This window comes from Carcharhinus amblyrhynchos, chromosome 1, assembly GCF_965287045.1.
Source record: "Carcharhinus amblyrhynchos chromosome 1, sCarAmb.v2.hapA, whole genome shotgun sequence".
NCBI classification, from domain to species: domain Eukaryota; kingdom Metazoa; phylum Chordata; class Chondrichthyes; order Carcharhiniformes; family Carcharhinidae; genus Carcharhinus; species Carcharhinus amblyrhynchos.
Window position 1 is genome coordinate 15,074,730 of NC_137324.1, and position 25,462 is coordinate 15,100,191.

Genomic DNA, 25,462 nt, shown 5'->3' on the forward strand with positions numbered 1-25,462 from the left:
CCTTAACCATGGGCACTTAACTTATTTAACAGTCTCCTGTGCGACACCTTGTCAAAGGCCTTCTCAAAATCTAAATAAATCACGTCCATTAGATAATCTTTATCTAACTTCTTTGTTACCTCCTATAAGAGGATATAGAAGAATAAAGGAGGCATGGTTTGTCAGTTTGCAGATGACATCAAGACGAGTGGATAGTGGAGAAAGTTATCTCCAATTGCAACAGGATCTTGATCAATTGGGCCAGTGGGTTGACAAATGGCAGATGGAGTTTAATTTAGACAAATGTGAGGTGATGCATTTTGGTAGATTGAACCAGGGTAGGACTTACTCAGTTAATGGGAGGACACTGGGGAGAGTTACAGAACCAAGAGATCTAGGGGTACATGTTTGTAGTTCCTTGAAAATGGAGTCACAGATGGATAAAATGGTGAAGAAGGCATTCGGCATGCTTGGTTTCATCGGTCAGAACATTGAATACAGGAAATTGTACAAGACATTGGTAAGGCCACACTTGGAATACTGTATGCAATTCTGGCCACCTTATTATAGAAAGGATATTATTAAACTAGAAAGAGTGCAGAAAAGATTTACTAGGATGCCACTGGGACTTGATGGATTCAGTTATAAGGAGAAGATTGGAACTTTTTTCTCTGGAGCATAGGAGGGCTGAGGGGTGATCTTATTGAGTCTACAAAATAATGAGGGACACAGATCAGCTAGAGTCACTATCTTTTCCCAAAGGTAGGGGAGTCTAAAACTAGAGGGCATAGGTTTAAGTGAGAGGGGAGAGATTCAAAAGTGTCCAGAGGGGCAATTTTTTCACACGGAGTGTGGTGAGTGTCTGGAACAAGCTGCCAGAGGTAGTGGTAGAGGCGGGCACAATTTTGCCTTTTAAAAAGCATTTTCATAGTTATATGGGTACGATGGGTATAGAGGGATATGGGCCAAATGCAAGCAATTGGGATTAGCTTAGGGGTTTAAAAAAAGGGTGGCATGGGCACATTGGACCATTGGCTGACCAGAGGCATGTTTCCATGCTGTATACCTCTATGATTCTCTGACTGTATGACCCCTCCTCGACAAAGCTGTGCTGACTCAGTCCTATTTTATCATGCACTTCCAAGTACTCTGCGATCTCATCTTTAATAATGGACTCTAAAATTTTGCCAATGACTGAAGTCAGGCTAACCAGCCTATAATTTCCCATCTGCTGCCTCCTTCTCTTAATCAGTATAAGTTAATAGATGTGACAATAATAAATCATACGAATAGAAGCCGGGATTTTTCTCGTTAGGACAGATCAAATTATTTGGCAATTCCATGTGTTCAAAATTGTTCAGGGTTTGGATAGCATTCTACATAGTAACTTTCTCCTGATATGAGGATAAAGATGTAAAATCATTAGCAAAAAGAACAGGTGGGTTGGAAGGTAGAATTTTTTTACAGGGCAATTTGAACAACACTGCCTGATGTTGAAAGCAAATTTAAATGTAACTTTTGGATATGCATGAAAAATAGTGCATTTGCAGGGCTGGAAAGAACACGGAAGTGGGACTAATTAGGATCCACTTTCAATGAGCTAGCACAGGCATGATTGGATGAATAGCTTCCATCTGTACTGTAAAACCATAAGATATACAAACAGAAGTAGGCCATGCGGCCCCTCATGCCTGCTCTACTGTTCAATTGGAACATGGCTGATTGGAGATTCGTCAAATGCACCTTCCTGTCCCTTCCCCGTAATCCTTGATTCCCTTACTGATCTATCTCAGCCTTAAATATACACAAAGACTCTTCGCTCCCACCCTCAGCCCCCCCACACAGCTAAGACCCACAACCCTCTGAGAGAAGAAATTCCTCCTGGCGTCCCTTTATTCTGAGACTGTGCCCCCTGGAATAATAAGAACATAACATAAGAACATAAGAAATAGGAGCAGGAGTAGGCCATCTGGCCCTTCGAGCCTGCCCCGCCATTCAATAAGATCATGGCTGATCTGTCGTGGCTCAGTTCCACTTTCCCGCCCTCTCCCCATAACCCTTAATCCCCTCTCTTATCAAAAACCCATCAACCCGCTTCTTAAAAATATTTAGCGAGGCAGCCTCCACCACTTCAACGGGCAGAGAATTCCAGAGATTCACCACCCTTTGAGTGAAGAAGTTCCTCCTCAACTCCGTTCTGAACTGCCCCCCCTTTATCTTGAGGCTGTGCCCCCTAGTCCTACTGTCTTTTTTGAGCGGGAAGAGTCTTTCCACCTCTATCCTATCCATCCCATTCATCATCTTATATGTCTCAATGAGATCTCCCCTCATTCTTCTAAACTCTAACGAGTACAAGCCTAGTTTATTCAGCCTCTCCTCATAGCTCAACCCCCTCAACTCCGGTATCAGCCTAGTAAACCTCCTCTGCACTCCCTCCAAGGCCAAAATATCCTTGCGCAGGTGCGGCGCCCAAAACTGCACACAGTACTCCAGCTGCGGCCTCACCAATGCCCTATACAGCTGCAGCAAGACCTCCCTACTTTTATATTCAATCCCCCTCGCTATGAAGGCCAGCATCCCATTCGCCTTCCTGACCACCTGCTGCACCTGCAGGCTGGGTTTTTGCGACTCATGCACAAGGACCCCGAGGTCCCTCTGCACCGTCGCCTGCTGCAGTTTTTCGCCACGTAAGTAATAGTCCTTCCTACCATTCTTCCTACCAAAGTGGACCACCTCACACTTGCCAACATTAAATTCCATTTGCCATTTCCTGGCCCATTCGCCCAGCCTATCTAGATCCTTCTGCAGACTCTCCACACCCTCCGCACAATTTGCCTTTCCCCCAATCTTGGTGTCATCAGCAAATTTCGACACCCTACACTCGGTTCCCTCCTCCAGATCATCTATATAAATGGTAAATAGCTGAGGCCCCAGCACCGACCCCTGGGGCACCCCACTAGTCACCAACCGCCAATCCGAATAGCACCCATTGACCCCCACTCTCTGCCTCCTATTTGACAACCAATCCTCTATCCACGCTAACACCCTACCCCCAACTCCATGTCCTCTGACCTTCTGCAGTAACCTCTTGTGAGGTACCTTATCAAACGCCTTCTGAAAATCCAGAAAGACCACATCCACCGGCTCTCCTCTATCCACCGCCCTAGACACATCCTCATAGAACTCCAGTAAATTGGTCAGACACGTAAGAAACAGCTGGATGTTACGATGGAGGATGTATAAATTGAATGAGCATTCTCATCAATAAATATTTAATACATAAATAGGTGGTGTGCCTGAACAGAAAAAATCTCACTCTAAAACCACCTCCTCCTTCCAAACTGTATCCATCTCTCTGAGGTTCACACATGCGCAAACTTCCGTCCCGACCGTGGGAAGCAAGCAGGAACAAACACGCATGCCCATTGAATAGGGAGAATGCTCATGCCCATTGGACGAGGAGAACGCGCATGCCCATTGAACGGGAAGAGCGCGCATGCCCATTGAACGAGGAGAGCGCGCATGCCAATTGAACTGGGAAAAAGCGCAGGCTCGTTGAATGGGGAAAGCGCGCATGCCCGTTGATCGGGAAAAGTGCGCATGCTCATTAAGCAGGGTGAAGGAAGTGGGCGTGCCAATCAGTGGTAGCGCGCATGCCAAGTGAACAGAGTAGGTGCGCAGGCGCAGTGCCTGTGCTCTCCCTCTCGGGGACAGGCTGCGGATCCGACACAAAGTTGAGAACATGGCGGCGGAGGCGCGACGGAACGGGTCCCGGCTCCGGCCTGGGGTTAGGCCGCGGCTCCGAGTGGCGAGGGCTGCGGAGGCTTCTGGCAGTTTCCTGAAGTGGGGCCTCTTGCTGGCGCTGTGTGTGTCTGTGTGCAGCTGGCCCGGAGCCCAGGGCAAGGAGTGTGAGAAGCGGTGTGTCCACGGGAACTGCAGTGCATCGGGCGGACAGTGTGTGTGTCAGGCCGGCTGGGTCGGGGACCTGTGTCAGCATTGCGGAGGCAGGTTCAAGTGAGTAAAGAGGGTCATGGAGCCGGGCTCCGCATCAAGAGCTCGCCTCATACCAATCAACCCCACCACCCATCTCCTCATCCCCCAGCTTCCCATCACCAGCTGCCCCCCCCGCCCCGATCTCTCTCTCCCCCCCCCACCCCGATCTCTCTCTCTCCCCCCCCACCCCGATCTCTCTCTCTGCCCCCCCACCCCGATCTCTCTCTCTCCCCCCCCACCCCGATCTCTCTCTCCCCCCCCACCCCGATCTCTCTCTCTCCCCCCCACCCCGATCTCTCTCTCCCCCCCCACCCCATCTCTCTCTCCCCCCCCACCCCGATCTCTCTCTCTCCCCCCCACCCCGATCTCTCTCTCCCCCCCCCCACCCCGATCTCTCTCTCCCCCCCCCCACCCCGATCTCTCTCTCCCCCCCCCACCCCGATCTCTCTCTCCCCCCCCACCCCGATCTCTCTCTCCCCCCCCCACCCCGATCTCTCTCTCCCCCCCCCACCCCGATCTCTCTCTCCCCCCCCCCACCCCGATCTCTCTCTCCCCCCCCCACCCCGATCTCTCTCTCTCTCCCCCCCCCCCCACCCCGGTGTGTCATTTCCCCCACTCCCCCCACCCCCGGTGTGTCGTCCCCCACCCTGCCCCCGCCCCACACCCCTGGTGTGTCGTCCCCCACCTTCCCCACCCCCGGTGTGTCTTCCTGATATAATGGTCACAATTCCATTGCTTTTGATTATTTTCTGAATTTGTCAATTACAATTTAATGATCCACGTGCCTGTGACAAAAGTTGGGGCAGTTGATGAATGCTGGGATTTGTTTAGTTGACTATTGTGCTAACAATATCGGCTTCCTGCCGATACATCTGTCTTCCTAGAATCCCACAGTGCAGAAGGGGTCTATTCAGTCCATAGAGTCTGCACTGACCACAGTCCCACCCAGATCCTCGAACCCCCCGCATGTACCCTGCCAATTTCCCCAGACACTAGGGTCAGTTTACCATGGCAACCACACATCTTTGGAGCACCCAGAGGAAACCCATGCAGACACAGGTAGAATGTGCAGACTCCACACAGACAGTGACCCAAGGCTGGAATTGAACTCGGGTCTCTGGTACTGTGAGGCATCAGTTCTAACCACTGTGCCACCCGTGGATAAGTCAAGTATTTCTTTTTAATTCTTTATTGGCAGGGTAGTATCTGTTTGCTCGTCTGGAATGACCCTGAACTGAGTGCCATTTCAGAAAGAAGTATGAGCCAAGTACATTGCTGTGGGTCTGGTGTCACATGTAGGCCAGATCACGTAAGGACAGATTTCCTTCTGTAAAGGATGTTAGTGAACCAGATAGGTTTTACAACAATTGATGGTAGTTTCATGGCCACCATTACTGAGACTGTTATTCAATTAATTGAATTTAAATCCACCAGCTGCCATGGCGGGATTTGAAACCTTGTCCCAGAGCATTAGCCTGGACCTCTGGATTGCTAGTCCAGTGAAATTACCATGACACAACTCCAAATATATGATTAGTCTTTTATGTTCCGTTTGCAAAACTGCTTGAATACTGCAAACTGCTGGATTGTGCAAGTTTTAAGGTTACACTTAAGTTGAGCAGAAAACCTACTTGGAACCGTCCCCTGAGCTTGTTGCAGTGTGGTTAGACTGTCACTGAATGGAGTGAAGTTGTGACAATATTTTTGGGCCTTTCTGCATTAAATTGGCTCACAAATTTATATAGCTCTGCATTCTGAAATAAGTTGTCTGTATTAAATCTTAAAAGGCAGGTGGCGGAGGATAGAACTGGAGCCAATCTTTACTTGCTTTTATAAACATTTACTTGGGGATGCACATTGCAAATATACAGCCTGATGGTCCTGGTTTCACTCTGTTCCTAATCATTGGAACACAAATGAATCCCGACTTAATAGTCCTGCCTTTTGTCCAGAGGCACTTGTTATTTGCAGCTGGTGCACTTGGAGACGGCGTGTTTTGCCAACTCACCGGGCAACAGGAGGTAGATGGTGGTCCGGATTTCCCGGGAGGAGATGGTCTGCCATTTGCTGTAGCAGATGAGGCGGGAGGCCTCGGAGGCGATCCGCTTGAAGATGTCGTTGACAAACGAATTATGACGCTCATGGTGGAGCAAGAGATACTGGTGTCTGGGTGGACCTGCTTCAGCACCTTGTAGATGTAGATGCTGTAGCTCTCCTTGCGGCTCTTCTTAACCTGCTTCTCACCCTTGGCGTGCCTCTTGGTGGCTGGGGAGCCATACCCTTTGCCGCTCATTCAGGCATTGCCTATTGAGCTGAATAGTCTTGCATATAAATGTGATTAACAGTCTGTGATCTATAATGTATCTACACAGAGAACCCCTCGTGTAAAATAATGCACATTATTGAACAGGTGTCATGTGAAACTTGTTGTAGAACAAACTTAGCTCAGTTATAGGAGCTGCGTAGGCCCCTTGAGTCTGTTTTGCTATTCAGTTGAATCATCTTGTATCTGTATAAGACTCCATATCTTTTGATACTATCGCCGCACAATAATCTTTTAAATTTGTTTTTGAAACTTCCAAGTGCCCCAGCACCTATAGACTTCTGGGGCAGAAAATTATGCATTATAGATATCAGTTGTTATGGGACTGTTCCTGGTGGTAGTGGAACTATTTGAGGTGAGAACTTGTATTTGCGATGTTTGTATTTTTCATGTGGTTTGTTTATATTGACACGAATGAAAATACTGGTTTAAGTTTGGGATTGTGCTCAAAATAAATGAGCTTTTTTCACTTTTGCACAACAACTAAGTGGTGTGCTCATCATCTTGCGTAAGTTGGACCATTGGCTGACCCTTGATTTCAGGCTGATGTCTACTCGGCTGCAGGTTTCTGGGTGGTTTTGTGACTGAACGTGGCAAGTTTTGACCCATGGATCTTTGAGCACATAGAGCAGGATGTCCATGATATAATGGGATCTGGAGTGCAGGATTTTATTCCCTTTTCTGTCACTGCCCTGGCTCGTTATTTAAGAACTTGTGACTTGAGGCATGATGCAATTCATTTTGAATGATTGCCATGATGCAGAGATGCTGGCACTGGACTAGGGTGGGCACAGTAAGAAGTTTCACAACATCAGGTTAAAGTCTGACAGGTTTATTTGATATCATAAGCTTTTGGAGCGCTGCTCCTTCATCAGGTGAGTGGAAGTTGGGTTTACAAACAGGGCATATGTAGACAAAGACTCAATTGCAAGATTGGAATGCGAGTCTTTATGTAATCAGATCTTTACAATACAGACAATGCGAGTGGAGAGAGGTTTAAATCACAGGTTAAAGAGGCGTGATTGTCTTAAGTAGAACAGTTAGTAGGATTTTGCAAGCTCAGGCCAAATGTTGGAGGTTACACGTAGAGTGAGATGAACCCAAGATCCCGGTTTAGACTGTCCAAATGTGTACGGAACTTGGCTATCAGTTTCTGCTCCGCAATTCTGCGTTGTGTGTCTTGAAGGCCACCTTGGAGAAAGCTTACCTCAAGATCGGAGGCTGAATGTCTTTGACTGCTGAAGTGTTCCCTGACAGGAAGGGAACACTGCTACCTGGCGATTGTCGAGCAGTGTCCATTCATCTGTTATATCTATTATCATAGCATCTGCATGGTTTTGCTGATGTACATCCTTTCCTGCAGCGTATGAGGGAGACAATGTTGGCTGAGTAACATGGGTGTATCTGGTGGATGGTGTTCTCGCATGTGATGATGGCATTCGAGTTGATGATCCAGCATGTTTTCCAGGGGTTACTGTGGCAGGGTTGTGTGGTGTCTTGGTCACTGTTCTCCTGAAGGCTGGGTAGTTTGTTGCGAACAACAAATAGGTTGCGCGTTTGTTTGAAGGCTAGTAGTGGGGATGGCCTTGGCGAGATGTTTGTCATCATCGATGACATGTTGAAGGCACTGAAGAAGAAGTCGTATGTCCTATGCTCCAGGGAAGTGCTGGACGACGCAGGGTACTCTGTCGGTCGTGTTTTGTGTTTGTCTTTTGAAGAGGTCAGTGCAGTTTTTTTGTTGTGATGCGTCGGAGCTGTCCATCGATGAGTCGAGCGCCATATCATGTTCTTATGAGGGCGTCTTTCAGCATCTGTTGGTGTCTGTTGCGTTCTTCCTCATTGGAGCAGATCCTGTGTATACAGAGGGCTTGTCCGTAGTGGGTGGCTTCTTTAATGTGTTTAGGGTGGAAGCTGGAGAAGTGGAGCATCACGACGTTATCTGTGGGCTTGCGATACAGTGAAGTGCTAAGATCACCATCCTTGATGGAGATGCGTATGTCCAAGAATGCAACTAATTCTGGAGAGTAGTTCATGGTGAGTCTGTTGATAGGATGGAACTTGTTGATGGTTCAGTGATGTTCAGTTTCATGAATGCAGGATTGAAAAGCTCAAGAGTAGCTTGAAAATCTGACGCAGAGTGAGCAAAGACACTAATCATCTGCAAACTGCGGGTCAGGCATGTTTGTATGTGTAGTCAGCTTAGTTTTGGCACAGAGGCAACTGAGGTGAAAGTTTTCCATCTGGAATGTATTGAAAGCTCAAAACAATGGGCGGTTTAGGTGAATAACCTCTGTCAGATGAATTGTCAATTATATGTGAATATCACAGCCTTACTCGCTGCTCCTGATTTTGAAGGCATCTGTTTCAGATCTCTCGCAATCATATCAGCATGAAACAGTTGCGGAGTTGTAATGGAGTTTCTTGGACATTTAAACCTTTTGCAGCAAAATCCACAGTCTCAGTCAAATGCTCTGGTCAGGTTGACGAATGCAGTGAAGTGTTTCTGGTGTTGCTCTCAACATTTTCTTGATTTTTCTGGCAGCAGAGATTCTTCTAGAAGATCTAAAGCGACACTTTATTTACAGGGAGGATTTTCTCAGCCTCGGGAAGAAAATGATTCAGGCGAACGTGTTAAGGTTTTCGAGGGAGGCACCTCGATAGTTTCCACAACATGGTTTATTGCCCTTCTTGAAGATAGTTACAGTTGTTGCATTCCTGAAGTTGAGGAAGGAAAAGTCTTCCGCCCCTCAAATCTGTAGGGTAAATGCATGGAGTCTTGATGTGAGAGAAAAGCTCACTGGCTTTGAAGACCTTGGCTGGAGAACCATTGACACTGCAGGTTTTGTTGTTTCATTGCTTCCTTTAGCTGTCCCATTGATGGTAGATCACCTGTGGATTCAAGCACAGGTTGCTGGGGGGTAGTCTAGAGGGTACCAGCTGCCTTTGTAAATTATGAAGTGGGTGGCATGGTGGCACATTTGTGTTCCCCATTAATACCTCACTAGCATTATCCTCTAAAGGGCCAACACAAGGGTGGCACAGGGGTTAGCACTACTGCCTCACAGTGCCAGTGACCCAGGTTCAATTCCTGACTTGGATCACTTTCTGTATCGAGTCTGCACATTCTCCCCAAGTCTGCGTGGGTTTCCTCTGTGTGCTCCAGTTTCCTCCTGCAGTCCGAAAGACGTGCTGGTTGGGTGCATTGGCTATGCTAAATTCTCCCTCAGTGTACCCGAACAGACACCGGAGTGTGGCAATCAGGGGATTTTCACGGTAACTTCATTGCAGTGTTAACGTAAACCAACTTGTGACTAATAAATAAACTTTAAAACTTAAAACTTTAAACTTTACAACTGAAATTGCCAATATTAAATGTTATATATCAAGAATATAACCGTTTTACGCCGCAGATGTGTAAATACAGCATGTTATCTCCACCAGTTAGCAACTCTGTGAAAGACATTCACTCGTTCTCTTCAGTGTTTGACAGAAGTGACATGACAGTCTTGGTGCTGTCGTCAAGCGTTTTTTATTAGGGAAGGATGTGAAAAGGAAGGGAGATTCAAACTGTCTGTCCAATATCAACTATCTGCCAATTCATGTAATTGAAGTACCAGGTCTCTACTTTGCCTAGCTAATTCAAACTACTGGGATATTTGGAATCTTTAGCCTAAACAAAAGGCTGAATTTTCAGGACTTGATGTCATGATTATACGTGCGATCTCAAAACCAAAGAGAAAGTATTCAGAATGTGGCCTAAAAGGTTTTGGGAAGTGAAACTGTGTTGCACTTTCAAGTATTTTGAAAACATTATTTACTTGATGGCATTTTTTAGTCAAAGGTCATCATTCAGTAAGAATTTTTAGGAGCTGGAATTGATAAACTTGCGGGTTCATCTTCTGATATTATTCAAACTACATAAATGCCAATTTGTTTCTGGATTGAAAAATACTACTGAGCACCTTATGTATTCAGGACTGACTGTGGAGTTTGCATGTTCTCTCTGTGTGTGCGTGCGTTTCCTCCAGGAGCTCTGGTTTCCTCCCGCACTCCAAAAGTTCTGGGTCACTGACTGTGGGGAGTTTGCACGTTCTCCACTTGTTTGCATGCGTTTCCTCTGGGTGCTCCAGTTTCCTCCCATATTCCAAAGGTGTGTGGGTTAGGTTGGATTGGCTATGCTAAACTGCTCCATAGTGATAGGGGGATTAACAGGGTAAATACGTGGGGTTATGAGATAGGGCCTAGGTGGGATTGCTGTCCGTACAAACACAATGGGCCGAATGGCCTCCTTCTGCATTGTAGGAATTCTATGAGCCTGATTGTAGTATGTCAGAAGGGGACGGTTTGGTTGTCTGAGAGTAGTTGCAGATGAATATACAATAAATTTGAGACTTCATTTTCCATTTGTTACCTTCAAAAATCAAAAAATGGAGCAAAATTTGCAGACAAATATTTTAAACAATTCAGTAGTGTACATTATTCAGCGAGTTCAGCACACACCAATATTGCTTGTTGCCCTTGATAGGCACAGCTTGGTGCCAAACTCAAGCTAACAATAAATGCGCCATTGTTCATAATTGACTAACTGAATTATTTAGCAGTCCTCTACAGAACATGTGTATGTATATTTTTATGTTCTTTGAAGTTTTACTCCCTTATCGTGGAATTTTGATTTATTTGACTCTCTATTTACCTCTATTTTGTGTTTTATTTTTACGAGAGAATATCCTGAAATGCAGGAGAAATATGAGTGGAAAGTTTGTGGAGCAGTTAGCTGCAGTTTACTCCAAGATGGAGGTAGGAGGTTGTGTCAGATGGCGGGGGGGTTGAGCATGATTCATGTGAATAGGGCCCCTGTGGTAATGGCCAGAAAAGGTCATTAATTGCTCTGCAGCCTAGTAGTGTCAAGTCCTATTGGTTGTGCTAAATTGAGGCTGCTTTGTTCATTTGCAAGATGGTTACCATGATTCCTACAAGAATGTGCTGTGGGGTTGGTAACAAGACAATAGCTATATATTTGATCCTGGATAGCTTGGATTCAAGGGCAGTAAATTTGAACTTAAATCTACAGAATTTGTTTGGCTTGTATTGAAAGGCGACTCCCATCAATCAGTCTGATTTTTAACGGTCGAAAGCTGAATTGCTTCTCTTCATAATTTTAATCAATGCCTCCTAAACTTTTACACTTTTTGCCAAAAGTCCCAGTAATGTTTGATTGCAGCTTCAAAGACTGGACTGTAACTTCAAGATCCAACTCCAAAGGAATAACACAATAAAGAAAATATGCAAACTTTTGGTGACTTGACAAAAAATTTAAGTCTAAAATCCAATTTTTTTTTGTTGAGATCTGTGCTGTTTTATAGGAAAAAATATTAGATTATTCATGTATTTCTTTCATGGTTTTAAAAATAGGTTGCCAAAGTTATGATAAGCAAGCACGCAGGGAGATTAATGAAAGAAAGAACAGCAGTATCGTTTCAAGCCAGGAAGGTGTGTGACTTGGAGAGGAACTTGCAGGTGGTGGCATTCCCTTGTGCCTGCTGTCCTTGTCTTTACTAAGTGGTTGGGAGGTTTGGAAGGTGCTGTTCAAGGGGTTGATGAATTGTAGCTGTGCATCTTATAGTTGACACACGATGCTGTCACTGTTAATGGTGGATGGCGTGAAAAGGGTGCTGCAGACTGCTTTGTCCTGCGTTATGTTGAACTTGTTGAGTGTTGAAGTTGCAGTGATTCAGGCAAGTGGGGTGTATGCAGCACAGTTCTGACTTGCGCCTTCTAGATCATGGACATGTATTGAGGCAGCTGCAGTATTTATAGCCGATCAAGTTAAGTTTCTGTTCATTGGTAACATCCAAGATGTTGGTGGGGGATTCAAAGATTGGTAAGGTCATTGCATGTCAAGGAGCAATGATTCGATTTTCTCTTGTTAGAGTTGATCATTACTGGCATTTGTGTGACATGAATTGTACTTTTCATTTGTAAACACAGGCTTGTATGTTATCCATGCAGGCATGGGCCTCGTCAGTATCTGACAGGTTTTGAATTATGTTGTCCATGTGTAAATATCATAGAATATTCCCACTTGTAACAACTGATGGAGGGAAGGATATTGAAGCAACGCAACTGAAAATGGTTGGGCCCAGGATACTACCCTGAGAGACTTGTTAGGAGATAGAGTTGGTTTAAGGAAGTTATAGTTGTATTATGGATATTAGAAATAAGGTTTAAGGTTAATTTGTGTTTCTGTATGTGTGTACTAAGAAAAGGTTACAAGTTCAGTTGGCCTCTTATTAAACAAAGGTGCCTGCATGTCAATAGGTTTTACTTTCACTTTAAACTTTGCCTCCATTGTAATTAAAGTTTTGTGGCATAGAAACAATTATAGGGGTTAAAAAAAACCTAAGCTGTTGCTTAGCAACCAAAGACACATTGAAAAGCAGAAGCATTTTGAGTTCAGCTGGAACCAGATAACTTAGAACTTTTTCAGAGTTGTCAACACAGACTGGACAATAATGTAAGTGGCAGAAAGCATGTCCCGGAAACTAAAGAACAAATTCCAGAAACCACGGAAAAGACTTCCTTTCTGCTAGCTATGACCTCAGAAATACGGAGAGTTTCCTATCGAATTGCTACTCGCTTCAGTTTTGCTAGGGTACCTTGATATTATGTTCCATCAAATGCTGCTGTGATGTCAAGTGTAGTCACTTAATTTGCCTCTAGAATTTTACTCTTTTGTCCATGTTTGGACCAGAGCTGCTGTTAGGCCTGTAGTTGATTCACCCTCGTGGAATCCAAATTAAACATTAGAAAGCATGTTGTTCTTGTTTATGTGCTTTATAACACTATGACACCTCCATTTCTTTACTGATGATTGTGATGACTGATGGGATGGTAATTAGGAGGCAGGTATGTTAATCTGGATGCCCAGGCTTTTGCTTTGGGGGTGTTGGTTCAAATCTCATTCCAGCTGGTGAAATTTGAAATCAATTCATTAGAAAAATCTGCAATGGAAAGCTGACCTCAGTAACAGTGATCGTAAAACTATTATCAATTGCTGTAAAATCTATCTGGTTCACAAATGTCCTTTAGGGAAGGAAATCTGCCTCCTTCACCCAGTTTGACTTGCATGTGACTTCAAACCTACAGCAATATGATTGACTCTCAACTATACTGTGAAATGGTCTCGCAAACCAGTTAGTATTAGGGTTTGGCAACAAATGCTGGTCTTGCCAGCTATGCCCGTATTCCATGAAAGATGGCCAGATTGGATTTGTCCTTTTTGCAGATGTGGGCAAAAGAATTTGGTTAAGGGATCAGCTAGTGCTGGAACACACATTTTCAGTACCACAGCCATGATGTTGTCAGGAGCCACACTTTTACTGTAAGGAAATGAAGGCAAGGTATTAGAAAGGTTGGCAGTACTAAGTGGGTGAGTCAACTGGACTTGGTTATTTAGTAATATAACTGCAGATATGCCGGCCACAATCTTTTAATCCTCATTTAGATATAGGGGTGCTGCCAATAGCTGGAAGAAAGATTTGCATTTGTATAAGGGGTGGCGCGTTAGCACTGCTGCTTCACAGCTCCAGGGACCTGGGTTCGATTCCCGGCTCGGATCACTGTCTGTGTAGAGTTTGCACATTCTCCTCGTGTCTGTGTGGGTTTCCTCCGAGTGCTCCACTTTCCTCCCACAGTCCAAACATGTGTGGGTTGGGTTGATTGGCCATGCTAAAATTGCCCCTTAGTGTCCTGGAATGCGTGAGTTAGAGGGATTAGTGGGTAAACGTGCAGGGATATGGGGTAGGGCCTCAGTGGGATTGTGGTTGGTGCAGACTGGATGGGCTGAAGGTCCTCTTTCTGCACTGTAGCGTTTTATGATCTGTGATTTATATATTTTTATGACTGCTGGGCACCTCAGAGCACTTTATAACCAATTAAGTACTTTTGGAGTGTAACATAGGGGAAGAATTGCAAATAAAAACAGAACATGTTGAAAATCTCAGCAAGTCTGTCAGTCTCTCTGGAGAAAGCGAAAGTTGGCAGAGAGTGGGGGTCAATGGGTACTATTCGGATTGGCGGTTGGTGACTAGTGGAGTGCCCCAGGGATCGGTGCTGGGGCCTCAGCTATTTACCATTTATATAGATGATCTGGAGGAGGGAACCAAGTGTATGGTGTCGAAATTTGCTGATGACACCAAGATTGATGGAACGGCAAATTGCACGGAGGGTGTGGAGAGTCTGCAGAAGTATCTAGATAGGCTGGGCGAATGGGCCAGGAACCGGCAAATGGAATTTAATGTTGGCAAGTGCAAGGTGGTCCACTAAGGTAGGAATAATGGTAGAAAGGACTATTACTTACGTGGCGAAAAACTGCAGCAGGCGACGATGCAGAGGGACCTCGGGGTCCTTGTGCATGAGTCGCAAAAACCCAGCTTGCAGGTGCAGCAGGTGGTCAGGAAGGCGAATGGGATGCTGGCCTTCATAGCGAGGGGGATTGAATATAAAAGTAGGGAGCTCTTGCTGCAGCTGTATAGGGCATTGGTGAGGCCGCAGCTGGAGTACTGTGTGCAGTTTTGGTTGCCGCACTTACGCAAGGATATTTTGGCCTTGGAGGGAGTGCAGAGGAGGTTTACTAGGCTGATGCCGGAGTTGAGGGGGTTGAGCTATGAGGAGAGGCAAAATAAACTAGGCTTGTACTCGTTAGAGTTTAGAAGAATGAGGGGAGATCTCATTGAGACATATAAGATGATGAATGGGATGGATAGGATAGAGGTGGAGAGACTCTTCCTGCTCAGAAAAGAAAGTAGGACTAGGGGGCACAGCCTCAAGATAAAGGGGAGGCGGTTTAGAACAGAGTTGAGGAGGAACTTCTTCACTCAAAGGGTGGTGAATCTCTGGAATTCTCTGCCCGTTGAAGTGGTGGAGGCTGCCTCACTAAATATTTTTAAGACGCGGGTTGATGGGTTTTTGATAAGCGAGGGGATTAAGGGTTATGGGGAGAGGGCGGGAATGTGGAACTGAGCCACGACAGATCAGCCATGATCTTATTGAATGGTGGGGCAGGCTCGAAGGGCTAGATGGCCTATTCCTGCTCCTATTTCTTATGTTCTTATGTTTAACATTTCAAGTCCATGTGACTCTTCAGGATTGCAAACTCTTGCTCAGAAAAGGGAAAAGGATAACCTGCGAGTTATGGGCCAATCAGTTTAATGGTTTTGGTGGGGCACTTACAGAAGCAATGAAATGGCTCCATGGACCAATATGGATTAATAAAAGAGAAGCAACAGTGATTCTGCTGTCTGTGCTGATAGCTGTAGTTGAAAAAGTCTGACAAAGTAATGGTAGCAGCGCACTGCGTAATGCTTCTGACAGGATTGTGTTCCAGGTGTTGATATAGGGTGAGGGTGTACTGTACTAAATGAACTGAATCATTGAAATTGGAGCACTGTGCTTCGATATGAGTCATTGTGACATCTAAGGAATGTGTCTTAAATTGATTTACAGATTGGTTATGGCAATAGATAAACTGGTTAAAATATCATGTTCAGAATTAATTTTAAATCTAGATATTTTGCTGAGGGAAAAGTCCACAGTGTGGTATTTCTTTTCCTTTTCCTGAAGGGTTCTTTCTACATTGATACTTTAAGGAATCTCCTCATTGAAATCCACCTGGTGAAAGACATTTTGTGACATTAATTCTATTCCCTTGAGTAGTCAAGTTCCTTTTACATGTTTCTCTGTTGACATAATTTGTTTTTGAATATTTTTACCTCAATACTGAATTCTTCACAGAACTGTTCCTTGTAATTTTATGGAAGATTTGTACTGATTCTCATTTTAAATGAGACACAGTATACGTAGCAGGAACCATTATCTGCCTTTATACTGGAAGGTTAGTCATGGCATAAATCAATTCTGGCCTCCCAGACTGCCTGGATCCACCATTGGAGTAGGTCCACATGATATGCCATCTCCCTGGCCCTACACTCAACCCTGGAACCACTGGATAACAAACTCATGTCAGAGTCCTATTTATTGACTGTCGCTCAACCTTGCATACCATTATTCCTACAAAACTCATCTCTAAACTTCAAGCCTCCAGCTTGGCTTCTCCCTCTGTGACTGGATCCTAGACATCCTAACCCACAGACCACAATCAGTAAGGGTTGGTAACAAATCCTCCACAATCATCCTCAACACTGGTGCCCCACAAGGCTGCATCCTCAATCCCTTACTGTACCCCCCATACATCTATGACTCCTCCAGATCAATTTACAAGTTTGCTGATGACACCACCGTAGTGAGTCAGATCTCAAACAGTGATGAGACAGTGATAGAGGAAAGTGATAGAGAATCTGGAGAACTGGTGTGACGACAATAATCTTTCCCTTGATATCAATAAAAGCGAACGAGATAGTCATTGACTTCAGGAAGTAGTGGAAGCCATGCCCCTGTCTGCTTCAATGGGAAGAAGTGGAGACAGTCGTGAGCTTGCAGTTTCTAGGTGTCCACATCACCAAAAACCTGTCCTGGTTCCTCCACACCAACACTATAGTTAAGAAAGCCCACCAACACCTCTGTTTTCTCTGGAGGCTAAGGAAATTTAGCATGTCCCCTATGACTCTCTCGAACTTTTACAGATGCACCATAGAAAGCACTCTTTCTGATGGTATCACAACTTGATATGGCTCCTGTTCTATCCAAGACCGCAAGAAATTACAAAAGAGTCCTGAACAAAGCCCAGTCCATCTTGCAAATCAGCCCCTCATCCTTTGTTTCTGTCTACACTCCCCCCTGCCTCAGAAAAGGAGCCAGCATGATCAAGGACCCCATGCATTCCAGACATACTCTCTTCTACCTTCTTCTGTCAGGAAAAAGATGTAAAGGTCTGAGATCATGTACCAAATGACTCAAGAACTACTACTTCTCTGCTGCTATCAGACTTTTGAATCGACCTACCTTGTATTAAGTTGATCTTTCTCTACACTCTAGCTATGACTGTAACACTACATTCTGCACCCTCTCCTTTTGGAGGCAGTTCAGAGGGGGTTCACTAAATTGATTCCAGAGATGAGGGATTTGTCCCATGAAGAGATAGATTGAGCAGTTTTAGGCCCATATTTTCTGGAGTTCAGAAGAATGAGAGGAGCTTTAATTGAGATGTACAAATTGAAATGGGGATTAACAAATGTAAATGTGAAGAGAATGTTTTCCTCTTGTAGGCCAGTCTGGGATAAGAGGTCATAGTTTTAGGATAAAGGGTAGCAGATTTAAAAAAGAGACTTCTCTCAAAGGGTCTTGAATTTGTGGAATTCACTACCCCGGGGTGTGGCAGATGCTGGGGCATTGAGTAAATTTAAGTGGGGTATAGACAGGTTTTTAATTAGTAATGGGTTGAAAGGTTATAGAGAACCAAGGGCAGGAAAGTGGAGTTGAGACCGAGATGCGATCAGCCATGATTGTATTGAATGGCAGAACAGGGTTGAGGGGCTGAATTGTCTACACCTACTCTCAGTTCTCACGTTCTTATAGCTTGCTCCTTTCAAACCTACATAATGACATAATCTGCTGATGGAGTAGCAGCTGTATATTTTTGAACCGGTTTCACCAATCAATTAAACCACAGCTAGCCTGTACGGTGACTCCATACACCTCCATCCTTTCCCAAAAAAATTGCAGTCTCGGACATTTTGATTGACCAAGTAGCCCTAACCTCTTGAGAGTTCGAAATTTCCATGACTCATTTTTCATGAAAGATTAAATCCTGATTTAATTTCTAAATGGCCAGGATCTGCATTGCTCTTGATTTCCCTCACCAGAGGAAATAGTTTATTTGGATACGCTATACTGAATTCCTTTGTCATACTAAATTACATAGAAACAGAGAAAATAGGAGCAGGAATTTGGTCTTTGAATCATGGCTGATCATCCAACTTAATATCCTGAACCTGAATCCCCACATATCCTTTGATCCCCTTCACCTCGACAGCTATATTTAACTCCTTGAAAATAAATTCAATAGTTATCTCTCTAAGGGAAGTTTCATAAAACAAGTTATGCAATTTGTCCTCATAGGTTATCCTTTTAAACATTAGTCCCATTTTGATGAATCTACAGTGGTACCCAACCCCAAGTCTTGCCTGAAGTTCAACATATAAGGTAGAACATAGTACCGCAAATGGGGTCTGAGCAAGGTTTTGCACAACTGAATCATCACTCCCTCACTTGAATTTTAACTCCTTTTAAAAGAGAGGCCAGTGTTCCAGCAGCTCATTTGCTATATAAACTGGTGCTATCAATCTGAAATAAAAGCAGGAAATATTCAGGTTTGGACAGCATCTGACAGCAAGAAGCAAAATTAATGTCGGATCTGTGCTTTTGGTACTGATTCACCTCTTGTGATTAAAGTTCACAGAGCTGAGATGTTAGCACACTCCACCAATGCTGCCAGACTTGCTAAGATTTCTGGCATTTCCCATTATTAATCAACCTTTTTGTTTTTTCCTCTTGAGCCTCCTGAACTGACTTCAGTAATTTCTGTTCATGGACATGAAATCCCTTTGCACTTCCACAGTTCCTTGCATCTCACCAGGAAGGATGTGGGAGTCCTTGAGAGGGTGCAGAGGAGATTTGCCAGACTGGTCCCCTGTGGTGGGAAATTTAATTCACAAGTTTTAGGTTGGAAAAGCTGGGCTTGTTCTCCTTACAGCAGAGGAGAATGAGGGACGATTTGTTAAAAAATCACAGAATTGTCACAGTGCAGAAGGAGGCCATTTGGTCCAATATGCCTATACCAGCCCTCCAATGAGCAATTCCCTCATTCTCCTGCTTTTTTTCCCCCAGAACCCTTCATATTCTTCTTTTTCAGATAACAGTCTGATCCCCTTTTAAATGCATAAATTGAACCTGCCTGCACCACACTGTATGGCATTCATGGCCTTAGCCACTCGCTGCATGAGCCAGTTTTTTCTCATCCCCTTTTTCTTCTTTTGCCAATTAATCTTAAACCTCTGCTACCTTGTTCTTGATCCTCCCAATAATGGAAACAGTCCTCCTCCCTCCTTCCTCCATTTACTCTTGTCCAGACGTAGATTTTGTATAATCAAATCTTCTTTCAACATTCTTTTCAAGGAAAACAGAACTACATTCTCCAATCTCTCCGAAATTCTTCAACCCGGCACTCATTCTAATGCTTTGCCATTTTTCTTAAAGTATGGCACCCAGAACTGAATACAGTACTCCAGTTGTCTATACAAGTTTAACATAGTCTTGCTGTTGTACTCTATGCCCCTGTTTATGAAGCCTGTTATGCTGAACCTGAGCTGCTGCCGCCATTCACTTATAAAAATATACATCCAATTCTTGTATTGTCTTCAGAATTGAGATCTGGAATCCATAACCTGAGAGTTTGGACGAAGCCGGTTGGCATACTCTTTTTTTGGGCTGGTAGCTTACCCAGTTTCAATCATCCTTAGAAATTCTTGTTAATAATGGATACAGGCCAGTTACCTCCCCTGTTCATCATCCTGCTTCATCAGTGTTATAGTTTACAGGGCATGCTGAGGTCACATACTGACCCATTCTAAACACTTGCATCTATAAAGGGGTTACACAAGACACTACTCTACCCACCTAGGAATATCAACATTGGAAACCTCACCAAAGTGACTGTGCCATTTCCAAGGACTGTGTAGCCATTGGAATGTTTGGAAATTGCCTTTCCAGAGCGAGAATCAATGCTGTTTGCCTCCTGCATTGACCAAGACTAAGACTGCAAGAAACTACAAAGAGTCCATCGCTCAAACCAGTCTCCTATCCATTAGTTCTGTCTACATTTCCTACTGCTCCGGAAAAGCAGCCAGCATTATCAAGAACCTCACGCACTCCGGGCATACTCTCTTCCACCTTCTTCCATTGGGGAAAAAGATGCAAAAGTCTGACTCAAGAACAGCTTCTTCCTTGCAGCCATCAGACTTTTGAATGGACTGACCATATATTAAGCTGATCTTTCTCTACTTCCTAACTGTGACTGCAACACTATATTCTGCATCCTATCTTTTCTTTCTCCCCTATGTATTTTATATCTGTACAGTGTGCAAGAAACAATACTTTTCACATTATCCCAATACTTATGACAATCAAATTTATTGCGAGTGTATTGGAGTAAAGAACAAATTGTTATACCGCAGTTGTGTGGGGCCTTGTTGACGCCGCACTTGAAATAGATGTGCAGTTGTCTGTGTCCATGCTTGAGGGAGGATATACATCTGTCAAAGGCAATACAGCAAAGGCTTATTTGACTGATCCTGAGGCTGGGAGAGTTGTCCCATGCTGAAAGGCTGACTAAATTGGGTTAATATTCTCTGGAGTTTAGAAGAATGAGGTGAGCGCATTGGACTGTTAAAGTTAGGAACAGGGCAGCTACTGAGAGTTTGTTTTTGCTGGCTGAGGAAGTCTAAAACAAGTGGGGGCCCAGTTGCATGATAACCAGATGATCAATTAGAACTGGGATTATTCTTAATTTATTCTTTCATGGGATGTGTGCATCGCTGCCAAGTTCAGCATTTTCTGCCCATCCTAAATTGTTCTTGAGCTGAGTGGTTTGCTAGGGTATTTCAGAGGGCAGTTAAGAGTCTCATTGATGTGGGTGTGGAATCACGCGAAGGCTGGATCAGGTATGGACGGATGATTTCCTTCCTTAAAGGGCATGGGTGAACCAGGTGGTTTTTTTTATGACTGTTGTGGAATCCCTACAGTGCAGAAGGAGGCTATTTGGCCCATTGAGTCAGAGCTGATTCTCCAACAGAGCTTCTTGCCCAGCAACTTGGAATATAGTGTTCATTTCTGGTCGCCACACTACCAGAAGGACATGGAGGCTTTGGAGAGGGTAAGAAAAGATTTACCAGGATATTACCTGGTATGGAGGGCATTAACTATGAGGAGAGATTAGAGAAACTTGGTTTGTTCTCACTGGAACGACGGAGGTTGAGGGGTGACCTGATAGAAGTCTACAAGATTGTGAGAGGCATGGACAGAGTGGATAGTCAGAAGCTTTTTCCCAGGGTGGAAGAGTTAATTAGTAGGGGACACAGGTTTAAGATGCGAGGCGCAAGGTTGAAAGGAGATACAGGCCAGTTACAGACAGTAGAGGGAAGTTGTGTGTGGAACCGGAGGAGATTGGAGAGGCGTTGAACCAATATTTCTCTTCGGTGTTCACACAATGGGACATGAATGTAGCTGAGGAGGACACTGGGGTGCAGGGGTGTAAAATAGATAGTATTGCAGTTGATACGGGGGATGTGCTGGATATTCTAGATGGTTTGAAAATAGATAAGTCCCCTGGTCCGGATGGGATTTACCCTAGGATTCTCTGGGAGGCAAGAGAGGTGATTGCGGAGCCTCTGGCTCTGATCTTCAGGTCGTCGTTGGTCTCTGGTATAGTACCGGAAGATTGGAGGACAGCAAATGTTGTCCCATTGTTTAAGAAGGGGAGCAGAGACTTCCCTGGGAATTATAGACCGGTGAGTCTTACTTCTGTGGTGGGTAAGGTTTTGGAAAGGATTATTAGAGACAGGATTTATAGTTATTTGGAGAGTAATGAATTGATTAGAGACAGTCAGCATGGTTTTGTAGCGGGTAGGTCGTGCCTTACTAACCTTATCGAGTTCTTTGAGAAAGTGACCAAAGAGGTGGATAGGGGTAAGGCAGTTGACGTGGTGTATATGGATTTTAGTAAGGCGTTTGATAAGGTTCACCATGGTAGGCTTCTGCAGAAAATGCAGATGTATGGGATTGGGGGTGATCTAGGTAATTGGATCAGGAATTGGCTAGCAGATAGGAGACAGAGGGTGGTGGTTGATGGTAAATATTCGTCATGGAGTTCGGTTACGAGTGGTGTGCCTCAGGGATCTGTTTTGGGGCCACTGCTGTTTGTAATTTTTATTAATGATCTGGATGAGGGTATAGTTGGGTGGATTAGTAAGTTTGCTGATGACACCAAAGTCGGAGGTGTGGTAGATTGTGAGGAAGGGTGTCATAGTTTGCAGGGTGACTTAGAAAGGTTGCAGAGCTGGGCCGCGAGGTAGCGGATGGAGCTTAATGTGGAGAAGTGTGAGGTAATTCATTTCGGTAGGAATAACAGATGTGTTGAGTATAGGGCTAACGGGAGGACTTTGAATAGTGTGGAGGAGCAGAGGGATCTAGGTGTATGTGTACATAGATCCCTGAAAGTTGGGAATCAAGTAGATAAGGTTGTTAAGAAGGCATACGGTGTCTTGGCGTTTATTGGTAGGGGGATTGAATTTAGGAGTCGCAGCGTCATGATGCAACTGTACACACTCCAAGTGCGGCCGCACCAGAGTTATTGTGTGCAGTTCTGGTCCCCACATTACAGGAAAGATGTAGAGGCTTTGGAGAGGGTGCAGAGGAGGTTTACCAGGATGTTGCCTGGTATGGAGGGGAGATCCTATGAGGAGAGACTGAGAGATTTGGGGTTGTTTTCACTGGAAAGAAGGCGGCTAAGAGGGGACCTTATTGAAACATATAAGATGATTAGAGGTTTAGACAGGGTGGATAGTGATAGCCTTTTTCCTAGGATGGAGAAAGCTAGCACGAGGGGGCACGGCTTTAAATTAAGGGGTGGTAGTTATAGGACGGATGTCAGGGGTAGGTTCTTTACCCAGAGGGTGGTGAGGGACTGGAATGCCCTGCCAGCTGCAGTTGTAAATGCGCCTAGTTTGGGGGCGTTTAAGAGATCTGTGGATATGTTTATGGACGAAATGGGATTGGTTTAGATTAGTGGGTTAGTGTTGTTTTTTTTAAAAGCTGGTCGGCGCAACATCGTGGGCCGAAGGGCCTGTTCTGCGCTGTAATGTTCTATGTTCTATACGAGGCGCTTTTTTTACACAGATGGGTGCCTGGAACTCGTTGCTGGGACGAGGTAGTGGAAGCGGAAACGGTATTGACTTTTAAAGGGTGTCTTGACAAATATATGAATAGGATGGGGATAAAGTTTTAGTTAAGTTGGATGTGGAGGGCCGAAGGGCTGTTCCTTTGCTGTAATTTTCTTTGTTCTTTGTTGTTCTTTGAAACTTACGCAGAAAGGGAGAATGTGCAAACTCCACACAGTCACTCAAGGCTGGAATCGTACCGGGTCCCTGGCACTGTGCCGCTGATCTCTGTTGCTGCAAGTAGGGTAATGATGAATATCTAGAAGGGGAAATGAGGAAGAGAAAAATGAACACAAATGCCTTGATGCAAACTTGAACAAGCTGCATGAGATATCTGCAAACAATAACTCGAGTTGATCGGGATCGACATTGATGCGTTGGGAAGTATTTGCTGCTGACCAGAGTGCCTGAAGACGAGCAGGCAGGAAGGACATGGAAAAGGCTGAGGATGAAAGAACCAACCAGATGGCACAAAAGAGAGCCTGACGGATTGAAAAAAAAAGTTGATCCCGGAGTGGCACTGTTCATCTATGCCTGCTGCAGAACGGGCTGCCACTTGCATGTTGGCCTCTGCACCCATAACAGATGATGTTCAATCCAGAAATGGCATACATACCCCAGGCACTGTCTGCCTAAATCTTTAATGTATTCCCCAGCGCTCTCAAAACAACAATTGGCATGAACAAAGGGCAACTGGGGACAGACAATAAATATTTGCCTTGCCTATGATGCTCACATCCAAAAGCGGATGTATTAAAGAGTTCCTGTTTAATTTTAAAAAAGCATATTGAATTATTAACCTCCTCCCTCTACTGGACCATTTGTATCTGTGGGATAATATAATGCAGTTGCATTATTAGATTGTCTTTCATCAATTGGTTTTGATTATTTGTAATACTTAGTAATTATTCACCTTTGGTTATACTCAGTGTGAACTTTTCACAGCAATAAAGTTAAAACAAAAAACTAATTTTTTAATATTTTTCTTCAGTGATGGCCAAACTTAAATAAGCATCTTAAGTCTGTCAATTGTCTGAGGCATTTGAATACTAACAAGTATTAAATAGTGTCAGTCAAGAGCCCGAGAATACGTTTAATTTTCTTTTCTCCTATTCTGCCATGAAATTTTAACTTGCTACACAAAATATGTTTTGTCAAATTTTAACCTTTCAGAGCTTAACTTCAAAATTAATCAACAGTTTCTTACATGACTGTGAAACACTGATTGTAAAATCATTCAACACAGATAACTGTTTGGCCTACCATGCCCGTGCCAGGTCTTTGAAAGGGCTCTGTTGCATGTCCCTGTTCTTCCCCATTGTACTTCTGTTTCGCCCACTCAAATATTTATCCACTTCACTTTTGAAAGTTGCTGTTGCATCAGAGCTGTTCTGATGTAAGGTCATCTCGCCCTGAAGTGTAACTCTGTTTCTCTCTACAGATACCCACTGACCTGCTGAGTATTTTCAGCATTATTTGTTTTTACTCCAGTCACTTTATTCTTATGTAACTTCTCTTCCATCCCTCGTATCATTCTATTAAATCTGCATGTATCCCTGCAAGGTCTTGACATCTGTCCTACTCAAAATTGGATATGATGTGGCACAGTAGTTAGCACTGCTGCCTCACAACGCTATGGACCTGGGTTTGATTCCTAGCTTGGGTTACTGTCTATATGGAGTCTGCATGTTCTCCCTGTGTCTCCGTGGATTTCCTCCACTGTCTGAAAGACGTGCTGTTTAGATGCCTTGGCCATGCCAAATTCTCCCTCAGTGTACCGGAACAGGTGCCAGAGTGTGGCGACTGGGGGATTTTCACAGTAACTTCATTGCAGTGTTAATGTAAGAACATTGCCTCCTTGTGACAATAAATAAACTTTAAACAATGGGTTTTGTCTTTAAAACTGAAGTTAATGGTGATGTTTGTGTGCAAATGGTACGGTAACTGCAGGCTTGGGACGGATCATGAGTCGCAAAAACCCAGCTTGCAGGTGCAGCAGGTGGTCAGGAAGGCAAATGGGGTGCTGGCCTTCATAGCGAGGGGGATTGAATATAAAAGTAGGGAGGTCTTGCTGCAGCTGTATAGGGCATTGGTGAGGCCGCAGCTGGAGTACTGTGTGCAGTTTTGGGCGCGGCACCTGCGCAAAGATATTTTGGCCTTGGAGGGAGTGCAGAGGAGGTTTACTAGGCTGATACCGGAGTTGAGGGGGTTGAGCTAT

General features: G+C 44.5%; 1 protein-coding gene across 3 annotated transcripts in view; it reads left to right on the plus strand.

Moving 5' to 3' along the window:
* The first annotated feature begins 3,677 nt into the window (after nt 1-3,677).
* The window catches only part of atrn (attractin), a 329,788-nt gene continuing 308,003 nt past the window's right edge, over nt 3,678-25,462 (plus strand). For all 3 annotated transcript variants that reach the window (XM_080194537.1, XM_080194632.1, XM_080194724.1), the window contains exon 1: nt 3,678-3,993. In XM_080194537.1, coding sequence (XP_080050663.1) covers nt 3,722-3,993 — 272 coding nt within the window. In that variant the 5' untranslated portion in view covers nt 3,678-3,721. The remainder of the gene's footprint in view (nt 3,994-25,462) is intronic.